Below are 18,278 nucleotides of genomic sequence, written 5' to 3' on the forward strand. Positions count from 1 at the left end.
TTTTCTAATAGTCGCTAAAATGTTTTAAAGTATTTGTAAAAAGTCGATATCCTAAAAAATGTATACAGACTGTAGAATTTAACTTATTTTATTTCCTAAAAAATGCAAATCCTTTTTCAACAAAATTCATCATTATGTTTTATTTTTGCCCTTTTCCAGGTTATTCTTTCTTCGTAAAATCGAATAACAATCTGAGGACATTTAACATTGGCTTCACTAGCAGGTACTATGTCAATTACATCTGTTCCTTTCCTGTGTACAAACAAAATTATTTTTATTCATCAGTCAGCTTCAATTGTTTTTAAATTATTTCTATTAATTTGAATTCTTTAATATTAAACTATTATTCAGCCCTCTAATGCGGACATCTTACCAATTCGAGACATATGACACTAATCGCGACAGTACATACCATTGCATCAAGTACATCAGTTTTCCATTGTCATCCGCTGTGCCAAGGATTTTATCTGCTTCCAAATTTCTTTGGAATCCCTGTACTCTGCTGTCATCTTTCATCATTTCATCATACAACTCTGTTTTAATTTCAATCTCCTCATCAGAATTTATTTTTATCTTGCCTATACAACACAAAAAAAATTAGTGTCACTAAATATAAAAGAAGATATATAAATTAATTTATTATTTCTTCTCTCTCTCTTAATTCATATATCGTAAGGATATGTGAGAAAAGATTAAAACTAAAATTGAAAACATATGATATAAAAATAATTAATATTATTGGGAATTTAAGAATAAAAATAAAGAAATTAACTAGGAAAGTACAATACCGACCAATCTAAGATTTTTTAACGTAACTTGGCTCAGTCAAAACAAAACTTAAAGTTGAAAAATATTAATTAAATAGAACTTAAAAGAGAAAATTATTTTACCTAATTATAACAATCGATAATTAGCAAAAATTAAGTTATAATTTGTTGTTGACGTGAAATTGTCGTCCAATACCCTAATCAGTTATAATATTTATGAGATAAATTTTTAGACCTAATTAATTAAAACAACAAAAATATCCATTGTCATCAATTTTTAAGATTTATTTATTAGATAGATCTCTGAACAATTCCTTGAGATCGGTTCAATAAACGAATTCAATAGAAAAGAAGAAATAGAATGACAAGAACAGTACGATAGGGAATAAACTCGGCATGTCCGTCAGAGTGAAGAAAAAATCAAAACAAAGGAATAATTACTCGAAGACAAAGAAGCTTGACTGCACGGACTGTAAACGGTGGACTCCAAGTACTCTGCTGGACGTGCACAGCTTGTAGTATCGCACTAAAAAATGAATAATCACTTTTGCATGAAAGTCAATCTTTAAATTTCAAATGTGTTTTTCTGGAAATGACGTTTTCAAAATTATATCAAATCTTATTGGATCGTGAGAGTAAACTGAATACCGATGAGAACATGCCGGTCAAGCTCTGGATCTTGAATGCTTCAAATTTCTAATTTCGGCGCGCATTTAGGAATCTACATACGTAGTATGTAAATATTCACACGAAATTATAAATTAGAAACATCTAAAATCCAGCTTGACCGTTACGGCATGTTCTCATCGGTATTTAATTTTCAAAGTTGGTGAATAGTATATCAGTACAAAGAACTAATTATGCAATCGAGTTCAAATTTGAAGGTTTTGTAAAACATAATTCCATCGGGATTCACTGTATTAGAAATAATTTAATGAGTAATTAAATTTCTTAAGGTAGTACTTGCATAAAATAATTTTCTTATGAATGAGCTAAATTTTTAAATACAAGTTGAAATGCTCTTTATGTACAGTCTAGTATAGTTTTTGAAATAATTGCAATTATAAAATTGCAGTTTTAACATATAATGCAACTCAAGTTAACATCAGATTTTTAATTATAGCATCCATACTATGCTTAGGATTTGTTATAAAAAACGAGTATGTTATAGAAAGAAATATATAATTGTTATAAAAGTTTATAACATTTTTCGCAATGAGAATTAATTATTTATAAACTTTAATATGTCATTCAACACATTCAATCCAGGATCCTCGCCCGGTGACCACTGACTTAGTTTTTTACATACATAATATGCTGGATCAAGTAACGCGGTGACATACCCTTGTGATATACTCCCTATCCCATGACGTTATTTCCGTGTCGTCATTCCCCTCGTCCACACTCGTGACGTTCATACTCCTCCTCTCCCCGGTAATGTCGCCTCCCTCGCACCAAGGAATCCCCTGTCCCTCACCCCTTCCCTCAAAGAAACAGAGAACCGACCTATATTACTCTACTGTTTTATTTCTCTAAACTATATTTTTTCTGAAATCTTAACTATTAAAGTAATTAGAGAATTCAGAAAAGTTCAATAATTAGATGCATTGAGTACTATCACTGTAATAAGTTTTAAGATGTAATATATTGGCTAATCAAAGCTAAATCTGAAGAGAATAACTGACTATAAATTTTGGTAGATTTTTTACGACTTAAACTTACTACACCTATTGTCTCGAAACTTACCAACTCATTATCTTCAGGATGCTTGACTGATTGTTTCTCCGTAAGTGATGCTAGGTTGATGTCTTCTTCTTGAGAAACAGAGCGATTTTGAGGGAAAATGCCTGTAGCTTTAAACGCGTTAATTGCTTTGTCAACAGAAGCAGTCTTGTGATAAGCTGAGCAAAAAATCTCTCCTATTCGATGAATTATCCGATGACGTGGATGTTGTGATATCCATTGATCACACTCTTCTGCTATGAACTTTTTCAGTGATCCGAAAAGAGCTACTTCAAGTGGTTGTAATTTGTAGCAAGCGTATGGAGGTAAAGATAACAAAATGATGCCATTTTCTTGACAGTAATCAACTGCTGGCACACTGCTGTGGGATATATGATTGTCCAGTATAAGTAACACTGGTCTATCTTGAGATGCTGTCACATATTTTGTCAAGTGTTTCAACCAGGTTACGAATAGCTCTGAATTTATGGATCCAGAATCAGATACCATACCTAAAGTATTTGGTGGTGCCTTGTTACAAAATTCTGGTTTATACTTTTTTCGAGGAAAGATTAGAGCAGGTGGAACATAATAGCCAGCAGCACTCATACAGCACACTGCAGTTACTGTCTCTATATGACTTTGAGACACTACTTTAGATACTCTGCCTTTACGTTTAGATGACACAATTTTTGGAAATTTATTAGAAATAGTTAATACAATACTTTCATCCATACTATAGATATGACTAGCATTAAGTTTAGGATTTTCTTCTAGAATCTTTTTTAGATTGTCATGGAATTTTTTAAAATGAAACTTGTTGAATCTAAAGGCAAGTTCTGGATACTTTGGTGGCCGTTGTAAAGTTAATCTATATTTATTACAAAAGTCTCTGATCCATTTTTCTCCTACCATTTTTTTTTCAGGATTGAAATTATGGGAAATAATGTTCTGTTCAGCATATTGATACACAATTGCCATTAATTGCTTTCTTGACACTCCATAAAATACATTATTTATGATTTTCACCCGTTCTACTAAAGCTTTCTCATCTTCTATTGACAAGCTTGATTTGAATCTACCTAAATTTATTGTTACTGTGCCCTGCAAAAAAATAATATAAAACTTAATTTAAATAACCTAATCTAATTGCAAAAACAAAAATAATTAATAATTTAGTAATAGGTAATCTACGAAAGACTGTAGTAATCTACGAAAATGACTCACTTCTTTTAATCTCTTTCGTAATGTTGATTCGCTTGTTCCCACAAATCGAGCTGCAACTTTTATAGTATAGCCTGCAGCAATATGTTCTTTAGCTTTTGTCATCTGTTCCCAACTGAATGGCTTTCTATTAGTTTTCCGTTTATATCTTGTTAACATCGTGGCTAAATTATTAAAATATTACAAATAGTTGGTGTTTGCTGAATTGAGAAGTCTATCCTTTTTCAGAGACAGTTCTGAACTAATGTACAAATTAACATTAGTGTAGTAAATGCTATATAATAGCATTTTCAATTTACTTATTTAACTATAGATTTCAAATCTATGATCTGATCCTTTTAGCTGCATTTCTTGCAGTTCTCAACTCTTCTTTTACAGTTGTTGCCTACAATTGTTGTAAGCGTAAGTTGTAAGTGAATTGATCAATCAAGTCGATTACGTAAAGAATATTCTATTTTAATTAGATAATTCTTACATATAACTGTTTTTTCGATATTTATACAGAATACAGTAAGATTCTTCGATTTTCATGAAATTAGATTTATTCGACGCGTTTTTGCATAAAACGAAAGAATCTGGTAGAAATAAGCGTCGCTCCGTCCCACAAACTGAGATATTAAGCGTTAAAGTTGACGATTATTGAGGTTAGCAAATCTGTCACAGCTCTACATCACTATGGCTGCGTCGCTGCGTTCCGTTTCACACATATGCGCCTAATATCCCCTATAGGATACATGCGATACATGACGCTTAAAATGCGCGCATATGCCTGGAAACGGAACGCAGCTTCGATCTCATGCGCATGCGTTTCGTTACTTCACAGGCACGAAATGTATGAAATTTAAAATGGGTTTGAAAGCAACTTCTAGGCGGTTAGGCCCCAAGCAGGTAGGTTATATTTTTTTTTTTTTCTTGTAAAAATGAAGGATTCTACAAGAAAAAAAGTGTCGTTCTGCTTCGTCAAAAGAAATATTTTAAATTAAAGTTGACGATTATCCAAGTTAGGAAATCTGTCACAGCAGAGAGAAACCTGAAAGAGGCCATCCCGGACTTTTTCCTGTAACCGTCGCCCGTACACTGCCGCCAGTATGTGCAACAATGTGCAATTTCGGTTTGGAAACTATGTGGCGACGTCAATTTTCTGACCCTATTGATAAAATCGTAAACATTTTTTTGTATGAGAGAAAAATTCTAACTTCAGTTGGATCCTGCGAAGTTACTAAGTCTGTTAATCCGAACTGATCGTAATCGATTATTCTCCTCATATTCGATTACTATTAATCAATTTTTATGATTTACGGTCATTGTAAAATAGGCTCAAGATTTAGACAGATTTTATTATTGAGTCCATGTTCAGTGATACACCAATAACGCTTACTCAACCGTTGAGTCCGCTGAATGCGTCCATTGAAAAATGAGCTGAGCAATTAGAGCGATGCTTTTTTTCTGTAAGATTCTTTCGTTTCGTGCAAAAATATATTGATTTAATGTATTTTTATTAAAATTTGAGGTGGAGAGAGCTCTTAACATTTACCAATTCAGCCAATAAAACTCTCCAGGGTTACGTTCAGAATCATCATCTGAGTGCACCCAAGTGTCGTGTTGTTTGTCATTTGTGAACAACAAGGATAAAACAACATCCGGACAACAATTCTGAATACATCCCGGTAATCGAAATATACATTCTATTAGCGGAATTTTAAAATTTTCAGAAGTTTTAAATAAGTAACTTTAGTATTTTGATTTCTCCGTGGAAAAGACGATAGCAATAGAATATATGGATCTCAGCGTGAAGTGCGAGAAAGCGTAAATATTACTCATGTCAGTAATCCTCCAGGAGAGACTAACATTGGCATTTCGGATAAGTTTTCTTTCTCTATAAATTACATGAATTGTATTAAATAAAAAAACAATTGCTTTGTGGATTTTTATTACATTTTGCAGGTATTAAAGTTTAACACATTAAGAATATCTATAATACATTTTATATATAGAATTAACGTAATACTATACATTAAAATCTAGTTTTGTCAAGGAAGTTTATTTATTACGGTCTTATTTTTGCTCTTTTCCAAGTTATTCTCTCCTCATAAAATCGGATAACAATCTGAGGACATTTGACATTGGCTTCACTGGCAGGTACCATGTCAACTATATCTGTTCCTTTCCTGCGCAAACAAAATTATTTTTATTCACATCAGTCAACTTCAATTATTCTTTCATTATTCACATTAACTTGAATTCTTTATTAGTATTTTCTAAATATGCATCAAGTGCTAAAAATTATGTTGATATATACATTAACACAAATGAATAAAAGTCATTCAATGAAAATAGGTCTTGGTACTTATATATAATAATATTTTTGTGCTAGTTCAAACAAATAACGCGCCGATCAAGTGCAGGTTTTGATACAAAGTTGTAAACTGAGACTGGATTATATAACTTTACAAATTATATGACAATTTAATATTAATAATGTGAATGAACGAACATCTTTAAATAATGTAAAGATAGATTGTAAAAAACATTTCTGCCAGAATTTTAATTTGGATTTTTCTCTGTGCGGACATCTTACCAATATGACCGCCAAGACATGTGATGATATTAATCGCAATAATCATTAGGATGTATTACTTACCATTGCATCAAGTACATTAGTTTTCCATTGTCATCTGCCGAGCCAAGAATTTTATCTACTTCCAATTCTCTTTTGAATCCTTGTATTGAATTGTCATCTTTCATCGTCTCATCAACACACATCAATTCTGTTTTGTCTGTAATATTGTTATAAGAATTTATCTCGGCTCTACCTATATAAAACAATAATAATGTTAAGAAGAATGCATGAGAATTTATACAAGACGAATAAAAAGTAATACTTCACGCTCAAAAAAAGCATTATTGGGAAAAAATGATTCAAATAAAAGTCATAGAGAGGATCTAAAAAGATCTATTTACTGGTTATATCTGTTTGACCTTGTGTGGCATGTGACTAAGATTTAGGCCACATCCATTTTTTTAATGGGACACTATTTTTAATAGCTGATGTCAAAAATTTTTTTAAATGTTATAAAGTTCATTTTTATTAAGTAAGATTAAGAAGTTAATTCTGGAACTGTCTCTATTATTCAAAAAGATATTTTTTAAAAAACAATTTTTAAGAAATAATACATAGGTAAAGATACTTTAGTAACACATGATTAGTCGATCATTATATGCTACAACATTCGTTACATAGAGAAAATAATAAACCTGTTACATTGTCCGTTTCCTCTGTAGATACATCTATTGCATGGGGCCGTTCTGAAATTAAACTCGGGAGAAAATCATCGCTGAATGCATGTAAGTTAAAAGGGAAAATGCCAGTCTTTCTAAAGGCATTAATGATATTATTTGGTGTCATAGCACATGGCAGGGATGTGCCGACAAATCCAGCTACTTCATGAATTGATACAATTTTCCCTGGATGACTCAACATCCATGAATCGATAGCAGCATTGTAAAACTTTTGAAATGAACTGTATAGGCCAACATCAAGGGGCTGCATTCGATGTGTTGAATGCGAAGGTAGTGTCAAAATGTGAACACCATTTGCTTTTGCTAACTCGAAGATCTCTAAACTTAAGTGACTCTTATGGTTATCATAAATCAAAAGTGATGGGTTATCCTTTGTACTGTGTGAAAATTTTATAAAATGTTGCATTGCTTGAACAAAGAGTTGAGTAGTCATCCGGCCTGATGGAGTGGCTAGACCCAAAGAGTTATGTGGAGCACCAATCATGTGATTGTGGAAATTGACTCGAGGAAATATCAGAACTGGTGGTAAATAATTTCCATCAGCACAGATGCATGTTATAACAAGAACTTCTTTTTCCGTATTTATTACTTTACATAAAGCATTGGAACTTTTCTCAGCTATTATGTTTCCACTATTTTGAATTGTTGTAGTTTTAGTTTCATTTAAATTATAAATTCTTGATGGATCTCCAAGTCGCGGCTCTTTCTTCAATAACGTTCGATAGTTATCGAAAAAGGCCTTTACATTATGACGATTAAATGCTGTAGCTCGACTCAAATTATATCCTTCTGGAGATCGAAGTGACAAATTTTGGTGTCTTTTAAAAAATCCTGACAACCAGTCTTTACCGGCTATTTCTTTCTCAACCCACGACGCAGGACACTTAATTTCATTAGCAACAGCAATTTCGTATGCTAGTTGACAGCAGTCTTTTGTTGTCAATCCATAGAACATTTTGCAGTACATTTTTAAATAATCAGCAATTGAATTTTCTTGAACGTTAGTAAAAACTTTATGGCTGAAGGTTGATGTAAGTTCGACTTCTCCATTATGTGGTGTTAAAATTTTAATCTTGCGTCTCAGAGTTTCTCTTTTAACACCACATTGATCAGCTACTGATTGGATGCTACCTCCTTTAGCAACCAAATCAATTGCTTTTTTCATATCCGTTTCCTCGTATGTACCCTTAGACGACTTTCTTTTATAATTTCTAACCATTTTTATCGTGTTTTCTGAAAGAATATAAAAAAATTATATTGCTCAATTTCATCACAAAAACTTAACCTAATCTAAACCGTTGAGAACGTATCCAGACAAAATTTGTATAGTTCGTACATAACTATATGTATAAAGAGATTTATCTAATTACATTTTTATCATAAAGACACGCATAAAATATGATTACATAACTTTTTATGCATATACAGTCCTACAGTTACACAAATTATTCTAAACGTCTGTTAGTATATGACCCATGGTGCTCCCCCCGATGTGTCTAACATAAACAATGGTGAAATATAACATGGAAGTAAACAATAAATGATCACCTATACTGCAAAGAAAATGCGAAATGTGTAGAGTCACGTATGTAACTCGTAATAAATATATTATACTTTACAGAAACAAATAATCACTTTCGCATCACGAGATTCTTTAACAGCATGTGTACAATTCGCGCAATTAATGCCTTCCAACTCTGTTTTGGCATTACGTGTTACCTTCTCGGTTATTTTCATGTTAATGGCTGTAATAGACGGACCAGCCAGCAGAATTGCGCGAATTTTTCCAACCTCTATAGGTTCCGTGTTTGTGACATCTCGAATGTGTGTGTTTAAAGTTTCATTGATAGTCGTAAACTTCGCTTCAAAATATATTTACATAACCAAATTTTTTATTATTTACTGCTCATAATTTATCAGATAAGTCGCCATTCTTCCTTCTTATATTTATTTAAACCTCTATAAAATTAAGAAAAAATATCTTTGTGCATTCTTTTCTTTTGCAGAAGGAAGCAAACAAGGAAAAATTTTCAACAACTTGAATCTTTTAAGACTTTGACGGAAGAGGTTAATTGTAATGAACGGGTATCCTTTACATAGTATAATCCAAACAATATATATATTAAGAATAATAAACAATTTTAATCACTAATTTCTAGATTACAATATTTACAATTAATATTTAATCCAATAGCCATCCTTTTCAATCACTCGTTGCAAACGACTGTTCGTGGAGTTCACCAGATTGTGGAAAATTTGTGACCTCTCCCGAAGACTGTTCCAAATTGCATATACATGATCGCTACCCAGATAGCCAAGCAAGATTTAGCATATGGGACAAATTGATGCACTGCGTGTATTGTTTTCAACTTGTGGACAATTTGCTGTCATTGAAATCTAATTGAAACTGAGTTAGCATCAGGAGGGCAAATAGACTTCATGAGTTTATGAAATTGTAAGAGTATATATTGAGAAATAATAAACTCGTCACGTCGACAGCAAACTGACAGCACACCTTGAACGTAGTGAGCATTCATGATGACAACTTGCCAACAGATTGCTGAATTCTAAGGAAAACTTTACATAACGTCAGGACAACAGACAGTTTGTGGAAACACCTTGGCTTTAGTTTGGTGAAATTCAATGCGAAATAAGTGACAGCAAATTGGCAACATATTGTCCTCATTTGGCTATCTGGGTAATGACCCATACATTTTCGAGTGGATTGTCTTCGGGAGAGCCCACAAATTTTTCACAATCTGGTGAACTCTATAAACAGTTGTTTGCAATGTGTGATTGAAAAGAATGGCTATTGGATTGAATATTAAATGTAAATATTGTAATCTTTAATTGTAAATATTGTAATGTAGAAACTAGTAATTGAAATTGTTTATTATTGTTAATATTATATACATATTGTTTGGATTCTATCATATGTAAAGGATACCCATTTATAATATTGTCCTCTTCAGCCAAAATCTTAAAAGACTTAAATTATTCTTGTTGAAAATTTCTTCTTGTTCGTTTCCATTTGTAAAAGAAGAAAAATGCACAAAGATATTTTTCCTTAATCTTATATAAAAATTTAAATAAATATAAAAAGACAAAATGCAAATGATAAATATTGTAATAAACTGATCTGATAAAATTATAAGCCGTAAATAATTAAAAATTTGTTTACATTAAAAATGCACAAAGATTTTTTTCCATAATTTTTTATAGAGTTTTAAATAAATACAAAAAAGAAGAATAGTAACTTATCTGATAAATTATGTGTCGTAAATAATTGAAAATTTGGTTATGTAAATATATTTTTAAACGAAATTTACGACTGTCAACAGTGTCAATAAAACTTTAATCACACACATTCGAGGTGTCACGAACACGGGCTATAAGGTTGAAGAAATTCGCGCAATTTCGCCGGCTGATTACGATTTATCTACTATAGCCATGAATATGAAAACGACCGAGAAAGTAAACGCGATGCTTCAACAGTGAATGTGACGTCATAGGGTTGGAAGGCATTAATTGCGCGAACTGTACATCTGGAAAGATAACGGAAGTGTATCACTGCCATCTAGATACATAGGCTGTGTTCGGAAATGCACTGCCAGTACTGAATATCTATAGTATACGTAACGTGAACTATAGATTTTCAGTACTGGCAGTGCATTTCCGAACACGGCCATAATATGGGCAACTAAATAACAATCAGACGATACCATTTATACCAACCTAAACATTCTGAATTTCTCTAAACAGTCAATGGGCGAGTTCAAGACGGCAAAGCGGCTAGGTACGCTTGCCGAGCGATTCAACATAATTGGTTATTACTTATAGATCCAACCAATCATATTTGATCGCTCGGCAAGCGTACTTAGCCGCTTTGTCGTCTTGAACTTGCCCAATGACCTATAGTACCCTGTGACCCATGGATCCGATCTCCCCTACTTTTCAAGTTATGAGGATTGAAAACTATGTTATGAGGAGTACAACCTATGTTAGAATTACTCGAGGCATCTGATCGACGACTAAAAACTCTTGAATATTATTCAGGATCATATTAACCTGAATATTATTCAGGATCATATTATTAAAGATGAAAATAAGATGAACAACATCCTCAAATCGCGTTGATTTTAACAAATGTCTAGGGCATAACTCTAAACAACATTCAAAAGGTTTCAATTGTCGGTCAATAGAAAAAAATAATCGAAAAAATGAATTCTATACTACATACATTTAATTGTCTAAGATTGAGTTAAGCGCGGTTAGTGGATTGCATAATTTAATCTTCTGATATTGTTCCTTGATTCTTAATTTATACCGTTTTGATTCTTCTTCGAGTTGTCATTAGATATGTATATGTTAGAATAAACGTTTTTACATTTTATATATTTATACGCGTTATTACAAACGTTATTATAAATAATAATCCTGTATTACACAAATTCTTCTATTGAACGTTTCTTTATTAAATTTTAGTACGTTTTTGAGATTGCGAATTAAAAATCTTAGTTAAAATTTAAAATAAGACAGTCACATTGAGAATATCTATAATACATTTTATATAGAGCACAGTTAACGTAATACTATACATAGATACTAAAACAGTTTTTAAAGGCTAATAAAATTCCTTTTTCCATAAAAAATGCTTTAAAACATTTGTAATGAAACTTTAACCTTATCCATAGATCACAATAAAAATCAATTTTCTAAAAAATTAAAATCTAGTTTTGTCAAGGTTTATTTATTACGGTCTTATTTTTACTCTTTTCCAAGTTATTCTCTTCTCATAAAATCGGATAACAATCTGAGGACATTTGACATTGGCTTCACTGGCAGGTACCATGTCAACTATATCTGTTCCTTTCCTGCGCAAACAAAATTATTCTTATTCATCAGTCAACTTCAATCATTTTTTAATTATTCGCATTAACTTGAATTCTTCATTTATATTTTCTAAATATGCATTAAGTATTAGAACTTGCGTTGATATATACTGTATATACATTAACACAAATGAATAAAAGTCACATTTAATGAAGACAGGTTTTGGTGCCTATATATAATATTTTTGTGCAATTTTTTCAATTTTCAGTTCAAATAACGCGGTCATCAAGTGTAGATTTTGATACAAAATTGTAAATTGAGACTGGATTATATAATTTTACAAATTATATTGATAATTTAATATTAATAATGTGAATGAACATCTTTAAATAATATAAACATAGATTGTAAAAAAACATCTCTGCTAGAATTTTAATTTGGATTTTCCTCTGTGCGGACATCTTACCAATATGACCGCCAAGACATGTGATAATATTAATCGCAATAATCATTAGCACATATTACTTACCACTGCATCAAGTACATTAGGTTTCCATTGTCATCCGCCGAGCCAAGAATCTTATCTGCTTCCAATTCTCTTTTGAATCCTTGTATTGTATTGTCATCTTTCATCGTTTCATCAACACACATCAATTCTGTTTCGACTCTAATATTGTTATAAGAATTTATCTCGGCCCTACCTATATAAAACAATAATAATGTTAAGAAGAACGGATGAGAATTTATACAAGATGAGTAAAAAGTAATACTTCACGGACCGGTAAAGTATAAAAAACAAAGCATTTTTGGTATATTTTTAACATTTTCTCAGCATTTTCAGGTTGCCAGTAAAGAGATAAAGCCTGCTTCGAAACGAGCGTAGGTAGTACCTATTTTGAAAATCATTTATTCTAACACAATTCAAGCAACAACGGGTACTTTGCTTATAATGCATGCAACACAAAGGTGATACCTATCGGTGAAAACAAAAATTCAGAGTATATCTTTACTCGACTGTGGGTAAAGCGGGGAGCACAGACTTTTGCATAACGCATAAACCATATACATAAAGAATTTGATTGGTCCATTGACTCATGCATAAGAAAATGGGCCAATGAAATTCCTTATGCACATGCTTTATGCGTTATGCAAAAGTCTGTGCTCCCCGCTTAAGACTTGCTACGCTCTTACTAGACAGACTGTAGTGAAAAGTATGCCTCGGAGGTGCCAGTCTATTATAGACGCAGCTGGTGACTGGACTCATTAATATAATTGTATTTTGGCCATAATCCTACTAAATACAATCAATATAAATTTAAGACTAATAAGCCATTTTTCTTTGAGATAGGCCTGCCACGCTCTTACTAGACAGACTGTATATAAAACAGGCGTTATTATTATAAGAATAATTTTTTTTGGTGGTTTGATTCCCGGTCGATATAATATGTATCGTAATAAGATTATTTTACAGATTTTAATGCTATTCAACATTATTAAGATGCCATCAAATTATTAAATTGCTATGCAATTTAATTTGTGATGTTAAAATTACAATTCAATCAGGTTTGCGTTTCATGGCCGAAAAATCAATGCGGTACGTAATTTAAAACTACATAGACAGTACATAAATTCACATAATATTACTTATAAGTATTTAAGATCTAGTTGACCATTAAAAGTTTTCTTTCTTGTTTACTTACTTTTTTTTATATTTTGAATAATTTTTCAGGTATAACGAAAAAACAGTTGAAAATTGCTTTACACACTAATTTTACCTCTAAAACCGTTTTTAAGCAACCAATTTTCTGAATTCATCTAGGTACAAGGTATGTATATCGGAAAATCGCCCGCAGTATTTTTGAGAAATGATTCGTGATTCAAAAAGAAGAAAAAAAGCTATTTAAACATAGATCCGGAAATAAGTCGTTTTCGAGTTATAGCCACTTTTATGTTAAAAAAAAATCGTAATTTATTTTTCGTCTGTCAATTCTGTGCGCTCCATTCGATTTTTAAGATATTTCTTCTTTCGATAAGGTATTTATTTTAATTATTATACATAGCAACAAACGTGTTTTTAACTTCACTATTATTTGATTTATAATGCGACAATTTTTAGATAATATTGGTTATTGTAACACCGTTTTTTATCACAACATATCTGACTAACTAACAAATTTTAAACAATGGACAAACATAATTTTTATCCGACGACTTCGATGATTGACTACAATTTTTTCAAGTATCCGGACATAATGTTTAAGAATTTTTTATTGTAAAAATTTCGTTAATATTCGAAATTTTGTTAACATTGAAAATGACCCGATCGGTGTTGAAACGTTTGTTTTAATATTTATATTTAATAAATGATGATTTAATAAATTATGATTTTTTTTAACATAAAAGTGGCTGTAACTCGAAAACGACTTATTGCCAGATATACGAGGTGTATACAAAAAAGTTCGTTTATTCGGTTTACTAAAAATTGAAATTACATTATTCTATAACGGGGATGTGGTCACCTTCGAAGTACTCTCCCCTTGACAGAATGCACTTGGTCCAACGCTTCTTTCATTCCTGAAAGCAGTGCTGTATGTCTTCCTTTATCAGTCCCTTTAGGAGCTTCGTCGTTTCTCGCTTTATGATATCAACATCCACAAAATGTTCACTCCGCATCATATTTTTTACTTTAGGGAATAGGTAAAAGTCACAGGGTGCTATATCAGGTGAATAGGAAGGGTGGTCCATGGTAGCGATATTATTTTTGGCCAAAAACTCGCGCGTAACGAACGCGGTGTGCGAAGGTGCATTGTCCTGATGCAGTATCCATGCGTTCTTAGCCCACAATTCGGTTCGTGTACGTCGCACACGTTCACGCAGACGCTTTAAGACTTCAACATAGAATTTTGCATTAACAGATTCATCTTCTGGAACATATTCATGATGAACAATTCCATGAATATCGAAGAAAACTATGAGCATGGTCTTGATTTTTGAACGACTCTTGCGCGCTTCTTTAATGCGAGGCGAATCATGATGCTTCCACTCTTCACTCTGCCTTTTTGTTTCAGGATTATACTCACAAATCCAGAATTCGTTTCCCGTTATCACCCTTTTGAGAAAATTTGAATCCTGGACATTTTCGATCCAGTTATTGCAACAGTCAACACGTCTTTGTTTTTGCTCGTCAGTCAAAACTTTCGGAACAATTTTTGCGCACAGCTTCCGCATGTTCAAATCTTCTTTTAAAATTGTATGAACACTACCGATACTTATTCCAAGTTTTTCTGCAATCATTCTAATGATAATTCGACGGTCGGCCTTCACCAAATCGTGAACACGTTGAATGTTCTCATCGATACGTGACATTGAAGGGTGTCTCGCTCGTGCATCGTCATTGACGTTCTCCCTTCCCTTCTTGAACCGGTCCACCCATTTATACACAGTTGTACGCTTAATGACAGATTCACCATACACCATTTTCAACATTTGAAGAATTTCCTGGCCGTTCTTGTTAAGTTTTATGAGAAATTTAATGTTGGTTCTTTGCTCAGTTAAAACGTCTCGCTCCATTCCGTCAACACGACCAAAAGTACGTTAATAAAAACAAACACGAAAAGCAAAGATCTCATTTGACCGTGACTTTTAATAAGGACACGTGACGCTTCCCCCGAGAGGTTGCACCACTGTACAAGCTTAAGCGTCACCACATTAGCAGAATAAAATTCAGTGCACGAACTTTTTGTACACACCTCGTATGTTTACGTGATGCCGATTCTTGTATCGATGCATTGAGAATCGATTCTTTTTACTCTTGAAGAATCTATTCTCAAGCGATTCTTTAATTTCTCGATTCTTTCGGAATCGATTCAATTTTTCCAAATCATTATTTCGAAGGAAAGGCGCATGATACGGAGCGATTGGATGCTGCCAATCACTGTGCCATGGACATAAGAAATGGACGTATCATAATCAATTATTCTCCTCGAATTCGATACTGTAATTAGTTAATTTCTTACGGCTTAAGGCTTGAAACATCTATTGTAGATCTGGGTTAGACTTTCTAAGTTCTCTAAAAATATATGTAAGTCAATGTAAAGCGGGGAGCACAGACTTTTGCATAACGCATAAAGCATGTGCATAAGGAATTTCATTGGCCCATTTTCTTATGCATGAGTCAATGGACCAATCAAATTCTTTATGTATATGGTTTATGCGTTATGCAAAAGTCTGTGCTCCCCGCTTAATACGTAAATAATTCTTGCGCAAGAAAAGTTCATATTAAAAATATACATATACGACTAAAGAGTACAATATAAAATTAAGAATCCTTGTATATAATTTTGTTAATCATTTCATTTTAATCTCATTTATAAGTTTTTTTTATTAAAAAAAGAATTAAAAATTCAAATGTAAAAAAATAGATTGATTCCCTCTCCCTTTTCCTCTCTTCTTTCCCCCCCCCTCTCTCTCTCGTTCTTCTCACTCTCCCCCTCCCCCTTCTATCTCTTTCTTTCTCTAAGAAATTACCTGGTTGCTAAGAAAAAGAAGCAAAAAAATCGATTCTTCGGAATCGATCCTTTTTTTCCAATTCATACACGATTAAGAATTAAACCTAAAAGAATTGATCGATTCTGAAATTCAATACTTCTTTTTAAGAATCGGCATCATTAGATTTTACATAGCCCTTTTTCCTTCTTTGTTATCTGAAGTATTGCAAGTGATTTTCTGAACACCCTGTATGCAACCTATATGTATAGAAAGTTTTTAAATCACGCACTTTGCAAAGTTCCCTTATTAGCGCAGTTGCAGAAAAAAGTACAAGTTGAGTCTTTTCTCAAAAAAGTGTCCGAATCCATATTTTTTTTTTTTATAATAAATTATTTTCTAAACAACACAAAGTCTAAAATTGTGATATAAGACGTCTTTGAGTCGTTTTTTAGAAGCAAAAAACGTCTTATGACCCGATTTTATTTAGACACTTTTTGTTATCTGAGTTGTTACACATAATTTCAGACAAATTCAATGTTCAGCTTGTTTCAATTTTTCATTTATTCGCAATGCATCTTCGAATAAATCCTCGAGAACGATTTGAAAAAAAAAAAAAACAAATTCAATGCAAGAGAAAGAATCAGATGACGAAAATGACACAATGCAATAAGGAAAGAATTCAGGATGAAATAAGAAAGTCCGGAATCGATAATGCGCGAACAAAGTAATTCTGATTTGTTGTTCTTATTGTTTATATAATTTGTTAAGCCCAAGACACAATGCAAGGAAATAGCAATAGCGATAAGTTTCAACTTATCAGAAATCAAATACACCGGAATACACATTTTTGATAGGTTGAAACTTATCGCTATCGCTATTCCCCCGCAATTGTATCTTGGGCTTTATTCTTAACTGGAGACAGTCCATTAAAGGGACCAAGATTTTCACACATGGACGCTATTTGTAAAACGTGTTATGGTATGTGAAAGCACATATGAGATAAACAAAAACTAAATAATTAAACATACTCATTGACTGAGTTACAATTATGTTCGTTTCTCCAGTCCGCTGTTGTTTCTGTCGCAGCTTGTCAACAACGTTCACACGATAGTAATTTATCTCCTCGTTAATAGCGTTTATATGATAATAACTGACCTCCGGTGGCAAAATTGATGGAACAGCACCTTTTTTCAACTTCGGTATTTTACGTGGCATAAAGGAAGTTGTACCGTCTCTCAAATAAAAAGTATCTTCTCGGATAATATCGTCCTTTGGGAAATGCAACTCACAGACGCGACTTTTTTTGCTAAATTTAGTGACGCCTTTTGTAGCAAGTCCACTGTCACACCAGTTATTGAACATTTCATCTGAGAAAGGTGTAAAAAGGCTTCTTTTCTCTGATCCATCTTTAGTGGGACAACCACGTATCCAGCACGACATTTTACGATGTTCGGATAAACACACTTGACTAATTTCAGATACGAGACCAGGCTGGTCAGGTAAGGTTAGATACCATGGCCCGTGTTCAGAACGCGCTAACATGCTATAGTTTTTTACGTTATGTATACTATAGAATTTCAAAAATAAAAGAGCGCTTTTATTTTTGATAAAAGTGTGTTCTGAATACGGACCAAAAACCCAACTGTAAAGCCCGATCTACAATTGCGTAAACGTAGTTCTAGTTGTAAGAATTGATCAATTACGGATAAATACGAGGAGAATATCCAACTATGATTGGATAATTCTTACAACGGTAATTATACGGAATACCCCCCACTACCTCCAATTTCGATAAAATTAGGCTTATTTTTGCATATTTTTGCATGAAACGAAAGAAGCAGAAAAAAGTGTCGCTCTGCCTTACGAATCGAGATATTAAGCGTTAAAGTTGACGATTATTCAGGTTAGGAAATCTGTCATACCGACTATACATGTCGGCTACGC

The 18,278-nt window shown here is 32.7% G+C and overlaps 2 protein-coding genes across 2 annotated transcripts; both read right to left on the bottom strand.

The window, feature by feature from the left end:
- Positions 1 to 143: 143 nt before the first annotated feature.
- Positions 144 to 8,912, bottom strand: LOC108771906 (uncharacterized; the record flags this gene model as incomplete). The annotated part of the gene is made up of 10 exons (XM_018537312.1): positions 8,562 to 8,912; positions 6,969 to 8,246; positions 6,355 to 6,526; positions 5,765 to 5,881; positions 3,717 to 3,840; positions 2,514 to 3,593; positions 2,111 to 2,251; positions 1,209 to 1,293; positions 413 to 578; positions 144 to 252 (listed from the first exon to the last, which is right to left on the bottom strand). Coding segments are annotated over exons 2-10 (3,258 nt in total), but the record flags the coding sequence as incomplete, so codon positions are not given.
- Positions 8,913 to 11,717: 2,805 nt separating this feature from the next.
- On the bottom strand, positions 11,718 to 17,813 carry LOC108771960 (uncharacterized). Its single transcript, XM_018537386.1, has 3 exons — positions 17,363 to 17,813; positions 12,376 to 12,547; positions 11,718 to 11,887 (listed from the first exon to the last, which is right to left on the bottom strand). The coding sequence occupies exons 1-3, from the start codon at positions 17,772 to 17,774 to the stop codon at positions 11,767 to 11,769; spliced, it is 705 nt and encodes a 234-aa protein (XP_018392888.1). The 5' UTR covers positions 17,775 to 17,813; the 3' UTR covers positions 11,718 to 11,766.
- Positions 17,814 to 18,278: the final 465 nt, after the last annotated feature.

This window comes from Cyphomyrmex costatus, unplaced genomic scaffold (genome assembly GCF_001594065.2).
Source record: "Cyphomyrmex costatus isolate MS0001 unplaced genomic scaffold, Ccosl1.0 scaffold17, whole genome shotgun sequence".
Taxonomy (NCBI): Eukaryota; Metazoa; Arthropoda; class Insecta; order Hymenoptera; family Formicidae; genus Cyphomyrmex; species Cyphomyrmex costatus.

What these genes read in the sequence shown, in the direction of transcription:
- LOC108771960 (XM_018537386.1), bottom strand. Translation starts at nt 17,774, where the DNA reads ATGTCGTGCTGGATACGTGGTTGTCCCACTAAAGATGGATCAGAGAAA. An exon ending in AATTGTAACTCAGTCAATGA is followed by an intron (nt 12,548 to 17,362) that starts GTATGTTTAATT and finishes TGTTTTATATAG; the next exon opens with GTAGGGCCGAGATAAATTCT. An exon ending in CTAATGTACTTGATGCAGTG is followed by an intron (nt 11,888 to 12,375) that starts GTAAGTAATATG and finishes TTGTTTGCGCAG; the next exon opens with GAAAGGAACAGATATAGTTG.